At 46.6% G+C, this 17,794-nt stretch overlaps 1 protein-coding gene across 1 annotated transcript in view; it reads right to left on the minus strand.

Moving 5' to 3' along the window:
• The window catches only part of gse1b (Gse1 coiled-coil protein b), a 473,097-nt gene that overhangs the window by 301,680 nt on the left and 153,623 nt on the right, over positions 1-17,794 (minus strand). Inside the window, exon 2 of the mRNA XM_036980868.2 lies at positions 14,585-14,747. Within this exon, the coding sequence (XP_036836763.2) occupies positions 14,585-14,747 (163 nt within the window). The remainder of the gene's footprint in view (positions 1-14,584; positions 14,748-17,794) is intronic.

Genomic DNA, 17,794 nt, shown 5'->3' on the forward strand with positions numbered 1-17,794 from the left:
TCTCTTTCTGTGCCTCTCTCTCTCTCTCTCACAGCCTCTCTCTCTGTGCCTCTCTCTCTCAGCTCTTGTTTCTCTCTGTCCCTCTGTGCCTCTCTCTCTGCCTGTCTCTCTCTGTGCCTCTCTCTCTCTGCCTCTTCTCTTTCTGTGCCTCTCTCAATTCAATTCAATTCAATTCAAGGGGATTTATTGGCATGGGAAACATGTGTTAACATTGCCAAAGCAAGTGAGGTAGATAATATACAAAAGTTAAATAAACAATAAAAATTAACAGTAAACATTACACATACAGACGTCTCACTCTCTCTCTCTCTCCCTCTGTGCCTCTCTCTCAGTCTCTCTCTCTCTCTGTCTCTCTCTCTCTGCCTCTCTCTGTCTCTCTCTCTCTGTCTCTCTCTGTCTCTCTCTCTCTGTCTCTCTCTGACCACCAAAGCTGAAGGTGGAGATGTAATGTGTGGTGGTGAGATCATAGTCATGACCACTGGATGTCTGTTTTCTGTCACAGGAAGTAAACCACAAGGCCCAGCTTACTCTGGCCTGGTGCACACACACACAAACACACAAACACACACACAAACCCTGACACGATACACAATGTCACACACACCCTGACACGATACACAACGTCACACACACTCTGACACGATACACAACATCACACACACCCTGACACAATACATAACATCACACACCCTGACACGATACACAACATCACACACACCCTGACACGATACACAACATCACACACACACAGAAAAGCAAACACCCTGTGTAGATGTAATAACAGCAGCATGCGTTATTAAAATAAGTCTGTCTCTGTAAAGTGGTTTCCTTTGTCAGGTCACAGCCAACAGACAAACGCTGCTCCCCTCTTTCTCTAGCCTCTGTATGTCCTCCCCACCTCTATTTTCAATCTCTCTCACTTCCTCTCCTCCCTCAGTTCTCAAATGGTGTTCAGTAGTAGCGTGGGGGCACTGGGATGGTGTGTGTGTACGCGTATGGAGGGTCATGTTTCACACACTGAGGATCAGCAGGATGAAATAGGTCTTGTCCAATGTGAGGGTGGTGACACGCGTGAAGGAGAACACGATCAAAACAACCAGTTCTCCTCTTAAGGGCAGAGGGAGGGAGGTGGGGATGCTACGGCAGGGTGGAGCGATGATGGAGAAGCAGACATGTATAGTGTGTAGTGTATAGTGTGTAGTGTATAGTGTGTGGTGTGTAGTGTATAGTGTGTAGTGTATAATGTGTAGTGTGCGGTGTATAGTGTATAGTGTGTAGTGTATAGTGTGTAGTGTGTGGTGTGTAGTGTGTGGTGTGTAGTGTGTCATGTGTAGTGTGTGGTGTATAGTGTATAGTGTGTAGTGTATAGTGTGTAGTGTGTGGTGTGTAGTGTGTGGTGTATAGTGTATAGTGTGTAGTGTATAGTGTGTAGTGTGTGGTGTGTAGTGTGTGGTGTATAGTGTATAGTGTGTAGTGTATAGTGTGTGGTGTGTGGTGTGTAGTGTGTGGTATGTGGTCTGTGGTGTATGGTGTGTGGTGTGTAGTGTGTGGTGTGTGATGTGTGGTGTGTGGTGTGTACTGTGTGGTGTGTAGTGTGTAGTGTGGTGTGTGGTGTACAGTGTGAAGTGTGTAGTGTGTGGTGTGTGGTGTGTAGTGTGTGGTGTATAGTGTGTAGTGTGTGGTGTGTAGTGTATAGTTTGTGGTGTGTGGTGTGTAGTGTGTGGTGTGTGGTGTGTGGTGTGTAGTGAGTGGTGTGTGATGTGTGATGTTTGGTGTGTAGTGTGTGGTGTGTAGTGTGTAGTGTGTGGTGTACAGTGTATAGTGTGTAGTGTGTAGTGTGTGGTATGTGGTGTGTGGTGTGTAGTGTGTGGTGGGTGATGTGTGGTGTGTGGTGTGTAGTGTGTAGTGTGTGGTGTATAGTGTGTAGTGTGTAGTTTGTGGTGTGTAGTGTGTGGTGTATAGTGTGTAGTGTGTAGTGTGTAGTGTGTGGTGTGTGGTGTGTGGTGTGTGGTGTGTGGTGTGTAGTGTGTGGTGTACAGTGTATAGTGTGTAGTGTGTTGTGTGTGGTGTGTAGTGTGTGGTGTGTGGTGTGTAGTGTTTGGTGTGTGGTGTATAGTGTGTAGTGTGTGGTGTATAGTGTGTAGTGTGTGGTGTGTAGTGTTTGGTGTGTGGTGTACAGTGTATAATGTGTAGTGTGTTGTGTGTGGTGTGTAGTGTGTGGTATGCGGTGTGTGGTGTATGGTGTGTGGTGTGTGGTGTGTAGTGTGTAGTGTGTGATGTGTGGTGTGTAGTGTGTGGTGTGTAGTGTGTATTGTGTGGTGTGTGTGGTGTGTAGTGTGTGGTGTATAGTGTGTAGTGTGTAGTGTTTGGTGTGTAGTATGTCCTATGTGGTGTGTGGTGTATTGTGTGTGGTGTGTGATGTGTGGTGTGTGGTGTGTAGTGTGGGGTGTCTAGTGTGTGGTGTGTAGTGTGTGGTGTGTGGTGTGTAGTGTGTAGTGTGTGGTGTACAGTGTATAGTGTGTAGTGTGTAGTGTGTGGTGTGTGGTATGTGGTGTATGGTGTGTGGTGTGTGGTGTGTAGTGTGTGGTGTGTGGTGGGTAGTGTGTGGTGTGTAGTGTGTAGTGTGTGGTATGCGGTGTGTGGTGTGTGGTGTATGGTATGTGGTGTGTGGTGTGTAGTGTGTGGTGTGTAGTGTATAGTGTGTAGTATATAGTATGTGTTGTATAGTGTGTAGTGTGTGGTGTGTAGTGTGTAGTGTGTTGTGTGTGGTGTACATTGTATAATGTGCAGTGTGTTGTGTGTGGTGTGTAGTGTGTGGTATGTAGTGTGTGGTGTGTAGTGTGTAGTGTGTGGTGTGTGTGGTGTGTAGTGTGTGGTGTATAGTGTATAGTGTATAGTGTGTAGTGTGTAGTGTGTAGTGTGTAGTGTTTGGTGTGTAGTATGTCCTATGTGGTGTGTATGGTGTGTGGTGTGTATGGTGTGTGGTGTGTGATGTTTGGTGTGTAGTGTGTGGTGTGTAGTGTGTAGTGTGTGGTGTGTGTGGTGTGTAGTGTGTGGTGTATAGTGTATAGTGTATAGTGTGTAGTGTGTAGTGTGTAGTGTGTAGTGTTTGGTGTGTAGTATGTCCTTTGTGGTGTGTGGTGTATGGTGTGTGGTGTGTGATGTGTGGTGTGTGGTGTGTAGTGTGTAGTGTGTGGTGTGTAGTGTGTTGTGTGTGGTGTACAGTGTATAATGTGTAGTGTGTGGTGTGTGATGTGTGGTGTGTAGTGTGTGGTGTGTAGTGTCTAGTGTGTGGTGTGTGTGGTGTGTAGTGTGTGGTGTATAGTGTATAGTGTATAGTGTGTAGTGTGTAGTGTTTGGTGTGTAGTATGTCCTATGTGGTGTGTGGTGTATGGTGTGTGGTGTGTGATGTGTGGTGTGTAGTGTGTAGTGTGTGGTGTGTGGTGTGTGGTGTGTTATGTGTAGTGTGTAGTGTGTGGTGTGTGGTGTGTAGTGTGTAGAGTGTGTAGTGTGTGGTGTATAGTGTATAGTGTGTAGTGTGTGGTGTGTGGTGTGTAGTGTGAATTGTGTTTGTTAAGGTCTCTGGATGTTTACTACTTTACAACATAGCCTCGGGCTCAAAATGACCCGCTTACCAAAATCTCACCCTCTCTCCCCGATAAACCTGTATCTCCCCCTCTCTCAGTCTCGATATACCTGTGTCTCACCCTCTCTCAGTCTCTATAAACCTGTGTCTCACCCTCTCTGTCTCCAAAAACCTGGGTCTCACCCTCTCTCAGTCTCTGTAAACCTGTATCTCACCCTCTCTCACCCTATCTCAGTCTCTATAAACCTGTATCTCACCCTATCTCAGTCTCTATTAACCTGTGTCTCACCCTCTCCCAGTCTCTAAAAACCTGTATCTCACCGTATCTCAGTCTCTATTAACCTGTCTCACCCTCTCTCAGTCTCGATAAACCTGTCTCACCCTCTCTCACCCTATCTCAGTCTCTATAAACCTGTCTCACCCTCTCTCCCCCTATCTCAGTCTCTATAAACCTGTCTCACCCTCTCTCCCCTATCTCAGTCTCTATAAACATGTCTCACCCTCTCTCACCCTAGCTCAGTCTCTATAAACCTGTATCTCACCCTATCTCAGTCTCTATAAACCTGTGTCTCACCCTCTCTCCCCCTATCTAAGTCTCTATAAACATGTGTCTTCACCCTCTCTCCCCATATCTCAGTCTCTATAAACCTGTATCTCACCCTATCTCAGTGTCTATAAACCTGTGTCTCACCCTCTCCCAGTCTCTAAAAACCTGTATATCACCCGAATCTCAATCTCTATAAACCTGTCTCACCCTCTCTCCCCTATCTCAGTCTCTATAAACATGTCTCACCCTCTCTCACCCTATATCAGTCTCTATAAACCTGTATCTCACCCTATCTCAGTCTCTATAAACCTGTGTCTCACCCTCTCTCCCCCTATCTAAGTCTCTATAAACATGTGTCTCACCCTCTCTCCCCATATCGCAGTCTCTATAAACCTGTATCTCACCCTCTCTCAGTCTCTATAAACCTGTGTCTCACCCTCTCTCACCCTATTACAGTGTCTATAAACCTGTATCTCACCCTCTCTCACCCTATCTCAGTGTCTATAAACCTGTATCTCACCCTCTCTCCCCCTATCTCAGTCTCTATAAACCTGTCTCACCCTCTAACCCCCTATCTCAGTCTCTACGATTAAAACATTCCCTAACCAGAAACCGTGGATTGATGGCAGCATTCGCGTGAAACTGAAAGCGCGAACCACTGCTTTTAATCAGGGCAAGGTGTCTGGTAACATGACCGAATACAAACAGTGCAGCTATTCCCTCCGCAAGGCTATCAAACAAGCTAAGCGTCAGTACAGAGACAAAGTAGAATCTCAATTCAACGGCTCAGACACAAGAGGCATGTGGCAGGGTCTACAGTCAATCACAGACTACAGGAAGAAATCCAGCCCAGTCACGGACCAGGATGTCCTGCTCCCAGGCAGACTAAATAACTTTTTTGCCCGCTTTGAGGACAATACAGTGCCACTGACACGGCCTGCAACGAAAACATGCGGTCTCTCCTTCACTGCAGCCGAGGTGAGTAAGACATTTAAACGTGTTAACCCTCGCAAGGCTGCAGGCCCAGACGGCATCCCCAGCCGCGCCCTCAGAGCATGCGCAGACCAGCTGGCCGGTGTGTTTACGGACATATTCAATCAATCCCTATACCAGTCTGCTGTTCCCACATGCTTCAAGAGGGCCACCATTGTTCCTGTTCCCAAGAAAGCTAAGGTAACTGAGCTAAACGACTACCGCCCCGTAGCACTCACTTCCGTCATCATGAAGTGCTTTGAGAGACTAGTCAAGGACCATATCACCTCCACCCTACCTGACACCCTAGACCCACTCCAATTTGCTTACCGCCCAAATAGGTCCACAGATGATGCAATCTCAACCACAATGCACACCGCCCTAACCCATCTGGACAAGAGGAATACCTATGTGAGAATGCTGTTCATTGACTACAGCTCGGCATTCAACACCATAGTACCCTCCAAGCTCGTCATCAAGCTCGAGACCCTGGGTCTCGACCCCGCCCTGTGCAACTGGGTACTGGACTTCCTGACGGGCCGCCCCCAGGTGGTGAGGGTAGGCAACAACATCTCCTCCCCGCTGATCCTCAACACTGGGGTCCCACAAGGGTGCGTTCTGAGCCCTCTCCTGTACTCCCTGTTCACCCACGACTGCGTGGCCACGCACGCCTCCAACTCAATCATCAAGTTTGCGGACGACACAACAGTGGTAGGCTTGATTACCAACAACGACGAGACGGCCTACAGGGAGGAGGTGAGGGCCCTCGGAGTGTGGTGTCAGGAAAATAACCTCACACTCAACGTCAACAAAACTAAGGAGATGATTGTGGACTTCAGGAAACAGCAGAGGGAACACCCCCCTATCCACATCGATGGAACAGTAGTGGAGAGGGTAGCAAGTTTTAAGTTCCTCGGCATACACATCACAGACAAACTGAATTGGTCCACTCACACAGACAGCATTGTGAAGAAGGCGCAGCAGCGCCTCTTCAACCTCAGGAGGCTGAAGAAATTCGGCTTGTCACCAAAAGCACTCACAAACTTCTACAGATGCACAATCGAGAGCATCCTGGCGGGCTGTATCACCGCCTGGTACGGCAACTGCTCCGCCCTCAACCGTAAGGCTCTCCAGAGGGTGGTGAGGTCTGCACAACGCATCACCGGGGGCAAACTACCTGCCCTCCAGGACACCTACACCACCCGATGTCACAGGAAGGCCATAAAGATCATCAAGGACAACAACCACCCGAGCCACTGCCTGTTCACCCCGCTATCATCCAGAAGGCGAGGTCAGTACAGGTGCATCAAAGCTGGGACCGAGAGACTGAAAAACAGCTTCTATCTCAAGGCCATCAGACTGTTAAACAGCCACCACTAACATTGAGTGGCTGCTGCCAACACACTGACACTGACTCAACTCCAGCCACTTTAATAATGGGAATTGATGGGAAATGATGTAAATATATCACTAGCCACTTTAAACAATGCTACCTTATATAATGTTACTTACCCTACATTATTCATCTCATATGCATACGTATATACTGTACTCTATATCATCGACTGTATCCTTATGTAATACATGTATCACTAGCCACTTTAACTATGCCACTTTGTTTACATACTCATCTCATATGTATATACTGTACTCGATACCATCTACTGTATCTTGCCTATGCTGCTCTGTACCATCACTCATTCATATATTCTTATGTACATATTCTTTATCCCCTTACACTGTGTACAAGACAGTAGTTTTGGAATTGTTAGTTAGATTACTTGTTGGTTATTACTGCATTGTCGGAACTAGAAGCACAAGCATTTCGCTACACTCGCATTAACATCTGCTAACCATGTGTATGTGACAAATAAAATTTGATTTGATTTGATTTGATAAACCTGTATCTCACCCTATCCCAGTCTCTACAAACCTGTATCTCACCCTATCTCAGTCTCTACAAACCTGTATCTCACCCTCTCTCCCCCTATCTCAGTCTCTATAAACCTGTCTCACCCTCTAACCCCCTATCTCAGTCTCTATAAACCTGTATCTCTCCCTATCTCACCCTTTCTGTCTCTATAAACCTGTATCTCTCCCTATCTCACCCTTTCTCAGTCTCTATAAACCTGTATCTCCCCCTCTCTCCCCCTATCTCAGTCTCTATAAACCTGTATCTCACCCAATCTCAGTCTCTATAAATCTATATCTCACCCTATCTCAGTCTCTATAAACCTGTATCTCCCCTATCCCAATCTCTATAAACATGTATCTCACCCTCTCTCCCCCTATCTCAGTCTCTACAAACCTGTATCTCACCCTCTCTCACCCTATCTCAGTCTCTATAAACCTGTATCTCTCCCTACCTCACTCTATCTCCGTCTCTATAAACCTGTATCTCTCCCTATCTCACCCTTTCTCAGTCTCTATATACCCGTATCTCTCCCTATGTCACCCTATCTCAGTCTCTATAAACCTGTATCTGCCCCTCTCTCCCCATATCTCAGTGTCTATAAACCTGTATCTCACCCAATCTCAGTCTCTATAAATCTATATCTCACCCTATCTCAGTCTCTATAAACCTGAGACTGATATATCTCCCCTATCCCAGTCTCTATAAACATGTATCTCTCCCTATCTCACCCTATCTCAGTCTAAATAACCCTATCTCAGTCTCTATAAACCTGTCTCACCTTCTCTCACCCTATCTCAGTCTATAAAACCTGTCTCACCCTCTCCCACCCTATCTCAGTCTCTATAAACCTGTATCTCATCCTCTCTCACCCTATCTCAGTCTCTATAAACCTGTATCTCACCCTATCTCAGTCTCTATAAAACTGTCTCACCCTATCCCATTCTCTAAAAACCTGTCTCACCCTATCTCAGTCTCTATAAACCTGTCTCACCCTCTCTCCCCCTATCTCAGTCTCTATAAACCTGTCTCACCCTCTCTCCCCTATCTCAGTCTCTATAAACATGTCTCACCCTCTCTCACCCTATCTCAGTCTCTATAAACCTGTGTCTCACCCTCTCTCCCCTATCTCAGTCTCTATAAACATGTGTCTCACCCTCTCTCCCCATATCTCAGTCTCTATAAACCTGTCTCACCCTCTCTCCCCATATCTCAGTCTCTATAAACCTGTCTCACCCTCTCTCCCCCTATCTCAGTCTCTATAAACCTGTCTCACCCTCTCTCACCCTATCTCAGTCTCTATAAATCTGTGTCTCACCATGTCTCGCTACCTACTTTTCATTTTCTAATTCCACAATCAGTCTCTTGCTGGAGGCTGGATGGGATAATCATTTACATACAGTTTGTTTTGCAAATGTCCAGGGGAATCTTTCTCTCTCTCTGTATCTCTCTGTATCTCTGTATCTCTCTGTATCGCTCTGTATCTCACTGTATCTCTCTGTATATCTCTGTATCTCTCTGTATCTCTCTGTATCGCTCTGCATCTCTGTATCTCTCTGTATCTCTGTATCTCTGTATCTTTCTGTATCTCTGCATCTCTCTGTATCTCTGTATCTCTCTGTATCTCTGTATCTCTGTATCTCTCTGTATCTCTCTGTATCTCTCTGTATCTTTCTTTATCTCTCTGTATCTCTCTGTATATCTGTCCTAGCACTGTTCACTACTACTGCTGTAATGCACACTGACACACCCAAAACAAGCTCGCTCGGCCCAAGAGCCTGTCACTACTCATGAGCCTGCATGTGTGTCCGGGAAGCGTCAGTGTGTGTGTGTGTGTGTGTGTGTGTGTGTGTGTGTGTGTGTGTGTGTGTGTCAGGGTCTTTAATATGTTGATGATTCTGTGTCAGGACACAGTCTGACAGGACACACACACGTCAGATCTACACATTAAGTGCTGTCATCCCACTGAAACAGGAGTTTTTTAATTGGGCCTGTTTCTGAAAGGGATGGCCCGTCAGTTTGACCAATCACTGAGAGTTATTGTTAAATTCCTGGAGCTATTCATCGAGTATTCCCATGTGTTTCTGCTGGGGGCAGAGAGGAAACACTGTCAACATGCATTATCACTAATCATCATCACACTGACGGGAACGGCATCACAGAGACTAGGACAGGAAGAGAGGCCTCAAACACACACACACACACACACACACAGCTGAAAACAATTCCCATAGTGATGTATCTGAATGTGCCTAAATGTGTCTTATTGTGGTTTTGCAGAATGATGTGTGGTACATTAGCGAGGGGGTTATGCAAAGGTCAGGCAAAGGTTAGAGATCATATCCTACTTTGTTAAACATGAGGAGACCACATAATTCACCCCAGAACATGGAAACCATAGGATGTCGTGGAAATACCTTCTTGAAGGTTTATAAAGATTTATATTACATAGACCTGTACTTTATACCTATCTCCTTATGAGGGAGTTTACTCATCTAGGTAGACTGGAGAGAAGAGAGAGAGAGTTACAGAGGAAGAGAAGAGAGAGAGAGAGTTACAGAGGAAGAGAAGAGAGAGAGAGAGTTACAGAGGAAGAGAATGAGAGAGATACAGAGGAAGAGAAGAGAGAGATACAGAGGAAGAGAAGAGAGAGAGAGAGATACAGAGGAAGAGAAGAGAGAGAGAGATACAGAGGAAGAGAAGAGAGAGAGAGATACAGAGGAAGAGAAGAGAGAGAGAGAGATACAGAGGAAGAGAAGAGAGAGAGAGATACAGAGGAAGAGAGAGATGCAGAGGAAGAGAAGAGAGAGATACAGAGGAAGAGAAGAGAGAGAGAACGATGGATGAGGTGAGGAGGATGGAGAATATGAGAGGGAAGTTGTTTGTGTGTGTGTGGTGTGTGTGTGTGTGTGTGTGTGTGTGTGTGTGTGTGTGTGTGTGTGTGTGTGTGTGTGTGTGTGTGTGTGTGTGTGTGTGTGTGTGTGTGTGTGTGTGTGTGTGTGTGTGTGTCTGTGCCCTGGAGGAGGCCATCAGAGAGCTCAGACTCAGAGCTCAGTGCGTTTATGTGGAAAGTGCTCCTGTCTCCTCACATCAATGTGCACAGCCTCCACCCTTTCACAGTGTATCTGTCCCTCTCTCTCTTCCCCCTTTAGTTATCACTTTCTCCTTTCCTCCTTCATGTCGGTTTCCCATCTCTTTATTTCATATCTCCTTTTCTTTTCTCTGTCTCCATCTCACCATTTTCTCACTCTCCCTCACCTCTTACTCTGAAGTCCATCTGTCTTTACTCATTCCTTCTCCATCTCTCTTCTACCTCAATCCTCTTCATCCCTCTCTCCTCTTGCTGTGTATGTTTAGCGATGAGGCTCTCTCCGTCTCTCCTCAGAGATGAGCCCTCCCACACCTCACAGTAAACAATCTTTCACCGGGGACTAGCCAAAAGTCTGTTACACACATACACGGCACCGAGCCAACGCAGGACACTTTAGGGGACAGACATGTCTCTCTCTCTCTCTCACACACACGGTTCCTCTGTTACAACACATCAGGGTCAGCAGTCTAATATCACACAGGAAACAGGAAGTGCAGATAAGAACCTGCTGAGTTAAGGAGACACTTTCTGTCAGAGCAGCTTAGAGCAGCGTATGCCATGGGGCTGGAACTGAGCCCCCCCCCCCCACACACACACTGACGATCACACACACACACACTGATGATCACACACACACGCACACACACACACACACACACACACACACACACACACACTGATGATCACACACACACACACGATCACACACACGATCACACACACACACACACAGCGGACCCTGACAGCGGATAGGGACAGAATACAGCAAAGTTACTATAGACAGCGTCCCAGAGTGAGGTATATTACTGGAAACTTTCTAGATTTACCAGTAAACTTCCAGAATGTTGGTATATTTTATTTTTGTATATGACAAACCTGTAAAACATTATACTTATTACAAACCATCAACTTAGTGAATATTGCTGTTTAATATGAGGGTTTCAGCATGAAACATCCCTTGCACGTTCTGACACACTTCTATTTGTTTGACTATGTCAATATGTATTTGTTGTCCATTTACTGCTGTCAAACTGGTGGCAGTTGTGAAAAAAGTATTTGGAATAGATACTGAATAGATACTGAATAGATACCGAATAGATACCGAATAGATACCGAATAGATACTGAATAGATACCGAATAGATACTGAATAGATACTGAATAGATACCGAATAGATATTGAATAGATACCGAATGGATACTGAATAGATACTGAATAGATACCAAATAGATACGGAATAGATACTGAATAGATACGGAAAAGATACGGAATAGATACTGAATAGATACTGAATGGATACCGAATAGATACTGAATAGATACCAAATAGATGCGGAATAGATACTGAATAGATACGGAATAGATACCGAATAGATACCGAATAGATACCGAATAGATACGGAATAGATACTGAATAGATACCGAATAGATACTGAATAGATACTGAATAGATACGGAATAGATACGGAATAGATACTGAATAGATACCGAATAGATACTGAATAGATACGGAATAGATACGGAATAGATACTGAATAGATACCGAATAGATACTGAATAGATACTGCTTCACTAGGTTCAGTCAGACTTAGGAGAGACATGAACGTCAGAATATACACTGGCAGAAACTCCCTCTTACTTTAAAACCCACAGAACTGAAACACATCCAGAGTGTGAAAGGAACTTCTGCTGAAATCATTTTCATGAATAGAAAGCAGCTATGAGGAAGTACACACCACATCCCACGAGGCTTTGATAACAATCCTATCCTGCTGTTGGGAGTGACACAATACCAGGAAAGCAGAGCTTCACAGTACGGCAGATAACCTTAACAGTATTTAAATACCACACAACAGGATAAACAATGGCTGAACCAGACAGCCTGTGTCAGGTAAGCGTTGCAAATGTAAAGAAAGAGACAGAAGGAGAAGAGAGAGGAGGAGAAAGGTAGAGAGAGAGCAGGAGAAAGGTAGAGAGAGGAGGAGAAAGGTATAGAGAGGAGGAGAAAGGTAGAGAGAGGAAGAGAAAGGTAGAGAGAGGAGGAGAAAGGTAGAGAGAGGAGGAGAAAGGTAGAGAGAGAAGGAGAAAGGTAGAGAGAGAAGGAGAAAGGTATAGAGAGGAGGAGAAAGGTAGAGAGAGGAGGAGAAAGGTAGAGAGAGGAGGAGAAAGGTAGAGAGAGGAGGAGAAAGGTAGAGAGAGAGCAGGAGAAAGGTAGAGAGAGGAGGAGAAAGGTATAGAGAGGAGGAGAAAGGTAGAGAGAGGAGGAGAAAGGTAGAGAGAGGAGGAGAAATGTAGAGAGAGGAGGAGAAAGGTAGAGAGAGAAGGAGAAAGGTATAGAGAGGAGGAGAAAGGTAGAGAGAGGAGGAGAAAGGTAGAGAGGAGGAGAAAGGTAGAGAGAGAAGGAGAAAGGTATAGAGAGGAGGAGAAAGGTAGAGAGAGGAGGAGAAAGGTAGAGAGAGGAGGAGAAAGGTAGAGAGAGAGCAGGAGAAAGGTAGAGAGAGGAGGAGAAAGGTATAGAGAGGAGGAGAAAGGTAGAGAGAGGAGGAGAAAGGTAGAGAGAGGAGGAGAAAGGTAGAGAGAGGAGGAGAAAGGTAGAGAGAGAAGGAGAAAGGTATAGAGAGGAGGATAAAGGTAGAGAGAGGAGGAGAAAGGTAGAGAGAGGAGGAGAAAGGTAGAGAGGAGGAGAAAGGTAGAGAGAGAAGGAGAAAGGTATAGAGAGGAGGAGAAAGGTAGAGAGGAGGAGAAAGGTAGAGAGAGGAGGAGAAAGGTAGAAAGAGGAGGAGAAAGGTAGAGAGAGGAGGAGAAAGGTAGAGAGAGGAGGAGAAAGGTATAGAGAGGAGGAGAAAGGTAGAGAGAGAAGGAGAAAGGTATAGAGAGGAGGAGAAAGGTAGAGAGAGGAGGAGAAAGGTAGAGAGAGGAGGAGAAAGGTATAGAGAGGAGGAGAAAGGTAGAGAGAGGAGGAGAAAGGTAGAGAGAGGAGGAGAAAGGTAGACAGAAGGAGAAAGGTATAGAGAGGAGGAGAAAGGTAGAGAGAGGAGGAGAAAGGTAGAGAGAGGAGGAGAAAGGTAGAGAGAGGAGGAGAAAGGTAGAGAGGAGGAGAAAGGTAGAGAGAGGAGGAGAAAGGTAGAAAGAGGAGGAGAAAGGTAGAGAGAGGAGGAGAAAGGTAGAGAGAGGAGGAGAAAGGTAGAGAGAGGAGGAGAAAGGTATAGAGAGGAGGAGAACGGTAGAGAGAGGAGGAGAAAGGTAGAGAGAGGAGGAGAAAGGTAGAGAGAGGAGGAGAAAGGTAGAGAGAGGAGGAGAGAGGTAGAGAGAGGAGAAAGGTATAGAGAGGAGGAGAAAGGTAGAGAGAGGAGGAGAAAGGTAGAGAGGGGAGGAGAAAGGTAGAGAGAGGAGGAGAAAGGTAGAGAGAGAGCAGGAGAAAGGTAGAGAGAGGAGGAGAAAGGTATAGAGAGGAGGAGAAAGGTAGAGAGAGGAGGAGAAAGGTAGAGAGAGGAGGAGAAAGGTAGAGAGAGGAGGAGAAAGGTAGAGAGAGAAGGAGAAAGGTATAGAGAGGAGGAGAAAGGTAGAAAGAGGAGGAGAAAGGTAGAGAGAGGAGGAGAAAGGTAGAGAGAGGAGGAGAAAGGTAGAGAGAGGAGGAGAAAGGTATAGAGAGGAGGAGAAAGGTAGAGAGGAGGAGAAAGGTAGAGAGAGGAGGAGAAAGGTAGAAAGAGGAGGAGAAAGATAGAGAGAGGAGGAGAAAGGTAGAGAGAGGAGGAGAAAGGTATAGAGAGGAGGAGAAATGTAGAGAGAGAAGGAGAAAGGTAGAGAGAGGAGGAGAAAGGTATAGAGAGGAGGAGAAAGGTAGAGAGAGGAGGAGAAAGGTAGAGAGAGAAGGAGAAAGGTATAGAGAGGAGGAGAAAGGTAGAGAGAGGAGGAGAAAGGTAGAGAGAGGAGGAGAAAGGTAGAGAGGAGGAGAAAGGTAGAGAGAGGAGGAGAAAGGTAGAAAGAGGAGGAGAAAGGTAGAGAGAGGAGGAGAAAGGTAGAGAGAGGAGGAGAAAGGTAGAGAGAGGAGGAGAAAGGTATAGAGAGGAGGAGAACGGTAGAGAGAGGAGGAGAAAGGTAGAGAGAGGAGGAGAAAGGTAGAGAGAGGAGGAGAAAGGTAGAGAGAGGAGGAGAAAGGTAGAGAGAGGAGAAAGGTATAGAGAGGAGGAGAAAGGTAGAGAGGAGGAGAAAGGTAGAGAGAGGAGGAGAAAAGTATAGAGAGGAGGAGAAAGGTAGAGAGAGGAGGAGAAAGGTAGAGAGAGGAGGAGAAAGGTAGGTCGGGGTAGAAGAAATAACGTAAGAGAGCAAATAAAAGACAATGGAAGAATTTGTGCAGCACAAAAAACCTAGGAGTCAGAGATAATTCATTCTAACCCACACACAATTTAATGTTTTGGTGGGGACAGAGGGCAGGAGCAGGGCTTGGAGGTCAGGGGTCAGAAGTCAAGGTACTTACTGGAAGGTGGGCGGTCTCCTCTCTCTGGCTCCAGGTTGGGGGGTAGAGAAGGGGTGTGGCCAACCCCAGGTTCCGTTGATTGTGATTCGCTCACTGCTGATGTATGTAAGGCAGAATCCGCCTCCTTGCTGACTCTGGCCACGCCCTCAATCACACTGGATGTCTGGAAGAGACAAAGATGATGACGTCAATCATCCATTTTAATAGAAAACATGCAAATGAATCACTTTCATCACTTCTGGCATCAACATAATGTACCTGGCCTGTCTGAATACAGCTCATATCTAAATATACAAGAGGAAGAGGTTTCCACAGCACATGGCATATCTACGTCACAGTCACCAAACATTACAGACCGTTTTAACTAAGTTTGTCCCACTTTCAGACAGCTCAGCAACTCAAAGCCATCGACTTCAAAGCCATCATGCTACAGTGTTTGGGTAGTGCCATTAACTACTCAAGTGCCTTGTCTCCCTCTGTGTGTGTGTGTGTGTGTGTGTGTGTGTGTGTGTGTGTGTGTGTGTGTGTGTGTGTGTGTGTGTGTGTGTGTGTGTGTGTGTGTGTGTATAATATAGTTCCATTAACAACTAAGGTGCCTTGTCTTCCGGGGGACCGTTTTTAGCAGCTGTCACAGCTTTGATATAAACGGCTATAAAAAGCCAACTAGGGGCTATCCAGCAGTGGGTATTAAAGACACGTCCCTGACTGAAGTGACAGAGCCTTGACAGAGACAAAGACAGAAGGAGAGAGAGAGGGAGAAAGAGACAGCTCAGGTCTCTTGAGATGTGCATCACACTGCTCCTCTCCTCTTCCGAGACGGAGCGAGGGACGAGCATTCAAGCAAGAGCGGAAGGGCTGACCATGAAAAGAAGAGGGAAGAACAGAGGGAAGCTGTCAGAGGAGGAGGAGAAGAGGAGAAGAGGAAGAGAAGAGGAAAGGTGGGTATAGGACTTAAAAGAGGCCATTGACAAGTGGAAGAGACAGGCGGGGACGGCGACGCACATCTCCAGACAAAAACACAGCGCTGGTCACAGGGCCTTATGAAATAAACATAGCTCTCAGCTGGAGGCAGAGACACAGGGAGACAGACAGAGAGACAGCGAGACAGACAGAGAGGTAGACAGGGAGATGGAGCAGAGAGACAGGGAGACAGACAGAGAGATAGACGGAGAGATGGAGCAGAGAGACAGGGAGACAGACAGAGAGACAGCGAGAGAGAGACAGACATCAAGTTTGCAGACGAGACTACAGTGGTAGGCTTGATTACCAACAATGACGAGATGGCCTACAGGAGGAGGTGAGGGCCCTCGGAGTGTGGTGTCAGGAAAATAACCTCACACTCAACGTCAACGAAACAAAGGAGATGATCGTGGACTTCAGGAAACAGCAGAGGGAGCAGCCCCGTATCCACATCGACGGGACAGTAGTGGAGAGGGTAGTAAGTTTTAAGTACCTCGGCGTACACAACACAGACAAACTGAAATGGTCCACCCACACAGACAGCGTGGTGAAGAAGGCGCTGTATCACAGCCTGGTACGGCAACTGCTCCGCCCACAACCGTAAGGCTCTCTCCAGAGGGTAGTGAGGTCTGCACAACGCATCACCGGGGGCAAACTACCTGCCCTCCAGGACACCTACACCACCCGAGCCACTGCCTGTTCACCCCGCTATCATCCAGAAGGCAAGGTCAGTACAGGTGCATCAAAGCTGGGACCGAGAGACTGAAAAACTGCTTATATCTCAAGGCCATCAGACTGTTAAACAGCCACCACTAACATTGAGGGGCTGCTGCCAACACACCGACTCAACTCCAGCCACTTTAATAATGTAAAAATAGATGTAATAAATGTATCACTAGCCACTTCATATAATGTTTACATACCCTACATTACTCATCTCATATGTATATACTGTACTCTATACCATCTACTGCATCTTGCCTATGCCGTTCTGTACCATCACTCATTCATATATTTATATGTACATATTCTTTCATTCCTTTACACTTGTGTGTATAAGGTAGTTGTTGTGAAATTGTTAGGGTAGATTACTCGTTGGTTAACACTGCATTTTCGGAACTAGAAGCACAAGCATTTCGCTACACTTGCATTAACATCTGCTAACCATGTGTATGTGACAAATAAAATTTGATCTGATTTTGATTTGAGATAGACAGAGAGACAGGGAGACAAACAGAGAGACAGACAGAGAGACACAGACAGTAAGACCGGGAGACAGAGGAGAGAGACAGGGAGACAGACACAACAGAGAGACAGACAAAGAGAGAAACAGAGAGACAGAGAGACAGGGAGACAGACAGGGAGACAGACAGTGAGATGGAGCAGAGAGAGGGAGACAGACAGGGAGATGGAGCAGAGAGACAGACAGAGAGACAGAGAGCGAGACAGAGACAGAGAGACAGATAGTGAGATGGAGCATACAGACAGACAGACAGACAGACAGACAGAGACACAGGGAGACAGACAGAGACACAGGGAGACAGACAGGGATATGGAGCAGAGAGACAGAGAGACAGAGAGACAGACAGAGAGACAGACAGAGAGACAGACAGAGAGACAGGGAGGGAGACAGGGAGGGAGGGAGGGAGGGAGGGAGGGAGGGAGGGAGGGAGGGAGGGAGGGAGGGAGGGAGGGAGGGAGGGAGGGAGGGAGGGAGGGAGGGAGGTGGAGCAGAAAGACAGACAGAGCGACAGACAGAGAGAGAGAGAGACAGAGATAGGGAGACAGATAGTGAGATGGAGCAGAAGGCAGGGAGACAGACAGAGAGACAGACAGACAGAGAGAGAGAGAGACAGAGCGACAGGGAGACAGAGAGACAGACAGACTGGCAGAGAGAGAGACAGGGGACAGACAGGGAGTTGGAGCAGAGAGACAGAAAGACAGACAGAGAGAGAGATAAAGAGACAGGGAGACAGACAGGGAGATGGAGCAGAAAGACAGACAGAGACAGAGACAGACAGAGAGACAGAGAGTGAGACAGAAAGACAGGGAAACAGACAGACAGACAGAGAGACAGACAGAGAGTGAGACAGAGAAACAGGGAGACAGGCAGGGACAGACAGGGAGATGGAGAAGAGAGACAGGGAGCCAGGCAGGGAGATGGAGCAGGGAGCCAGACAGGGAGATGGAGCAGGGAGACAGACAGGGAGATGGAGAAGAGAAACAGGGAAACAGACAGGGAGATGGTGC

Source organism: Oncorhynchus mykiss, chromosome 6 (assembly GCF_057628025.1).
Source record: "Oncorhynchus mykiss isolate SJ-2025 chromosome 6, ASM5762802v1, whole genome shotgun sequence".
In the NCBI taxonomy this organism is placed as follows: domain Eukaryota; kingdom Metazoa; phylum Chordata; class Actinopteri; order Salmoniformes; family Salmonidae; genus Oncorhynchus; species Oncorhynchus mykiss.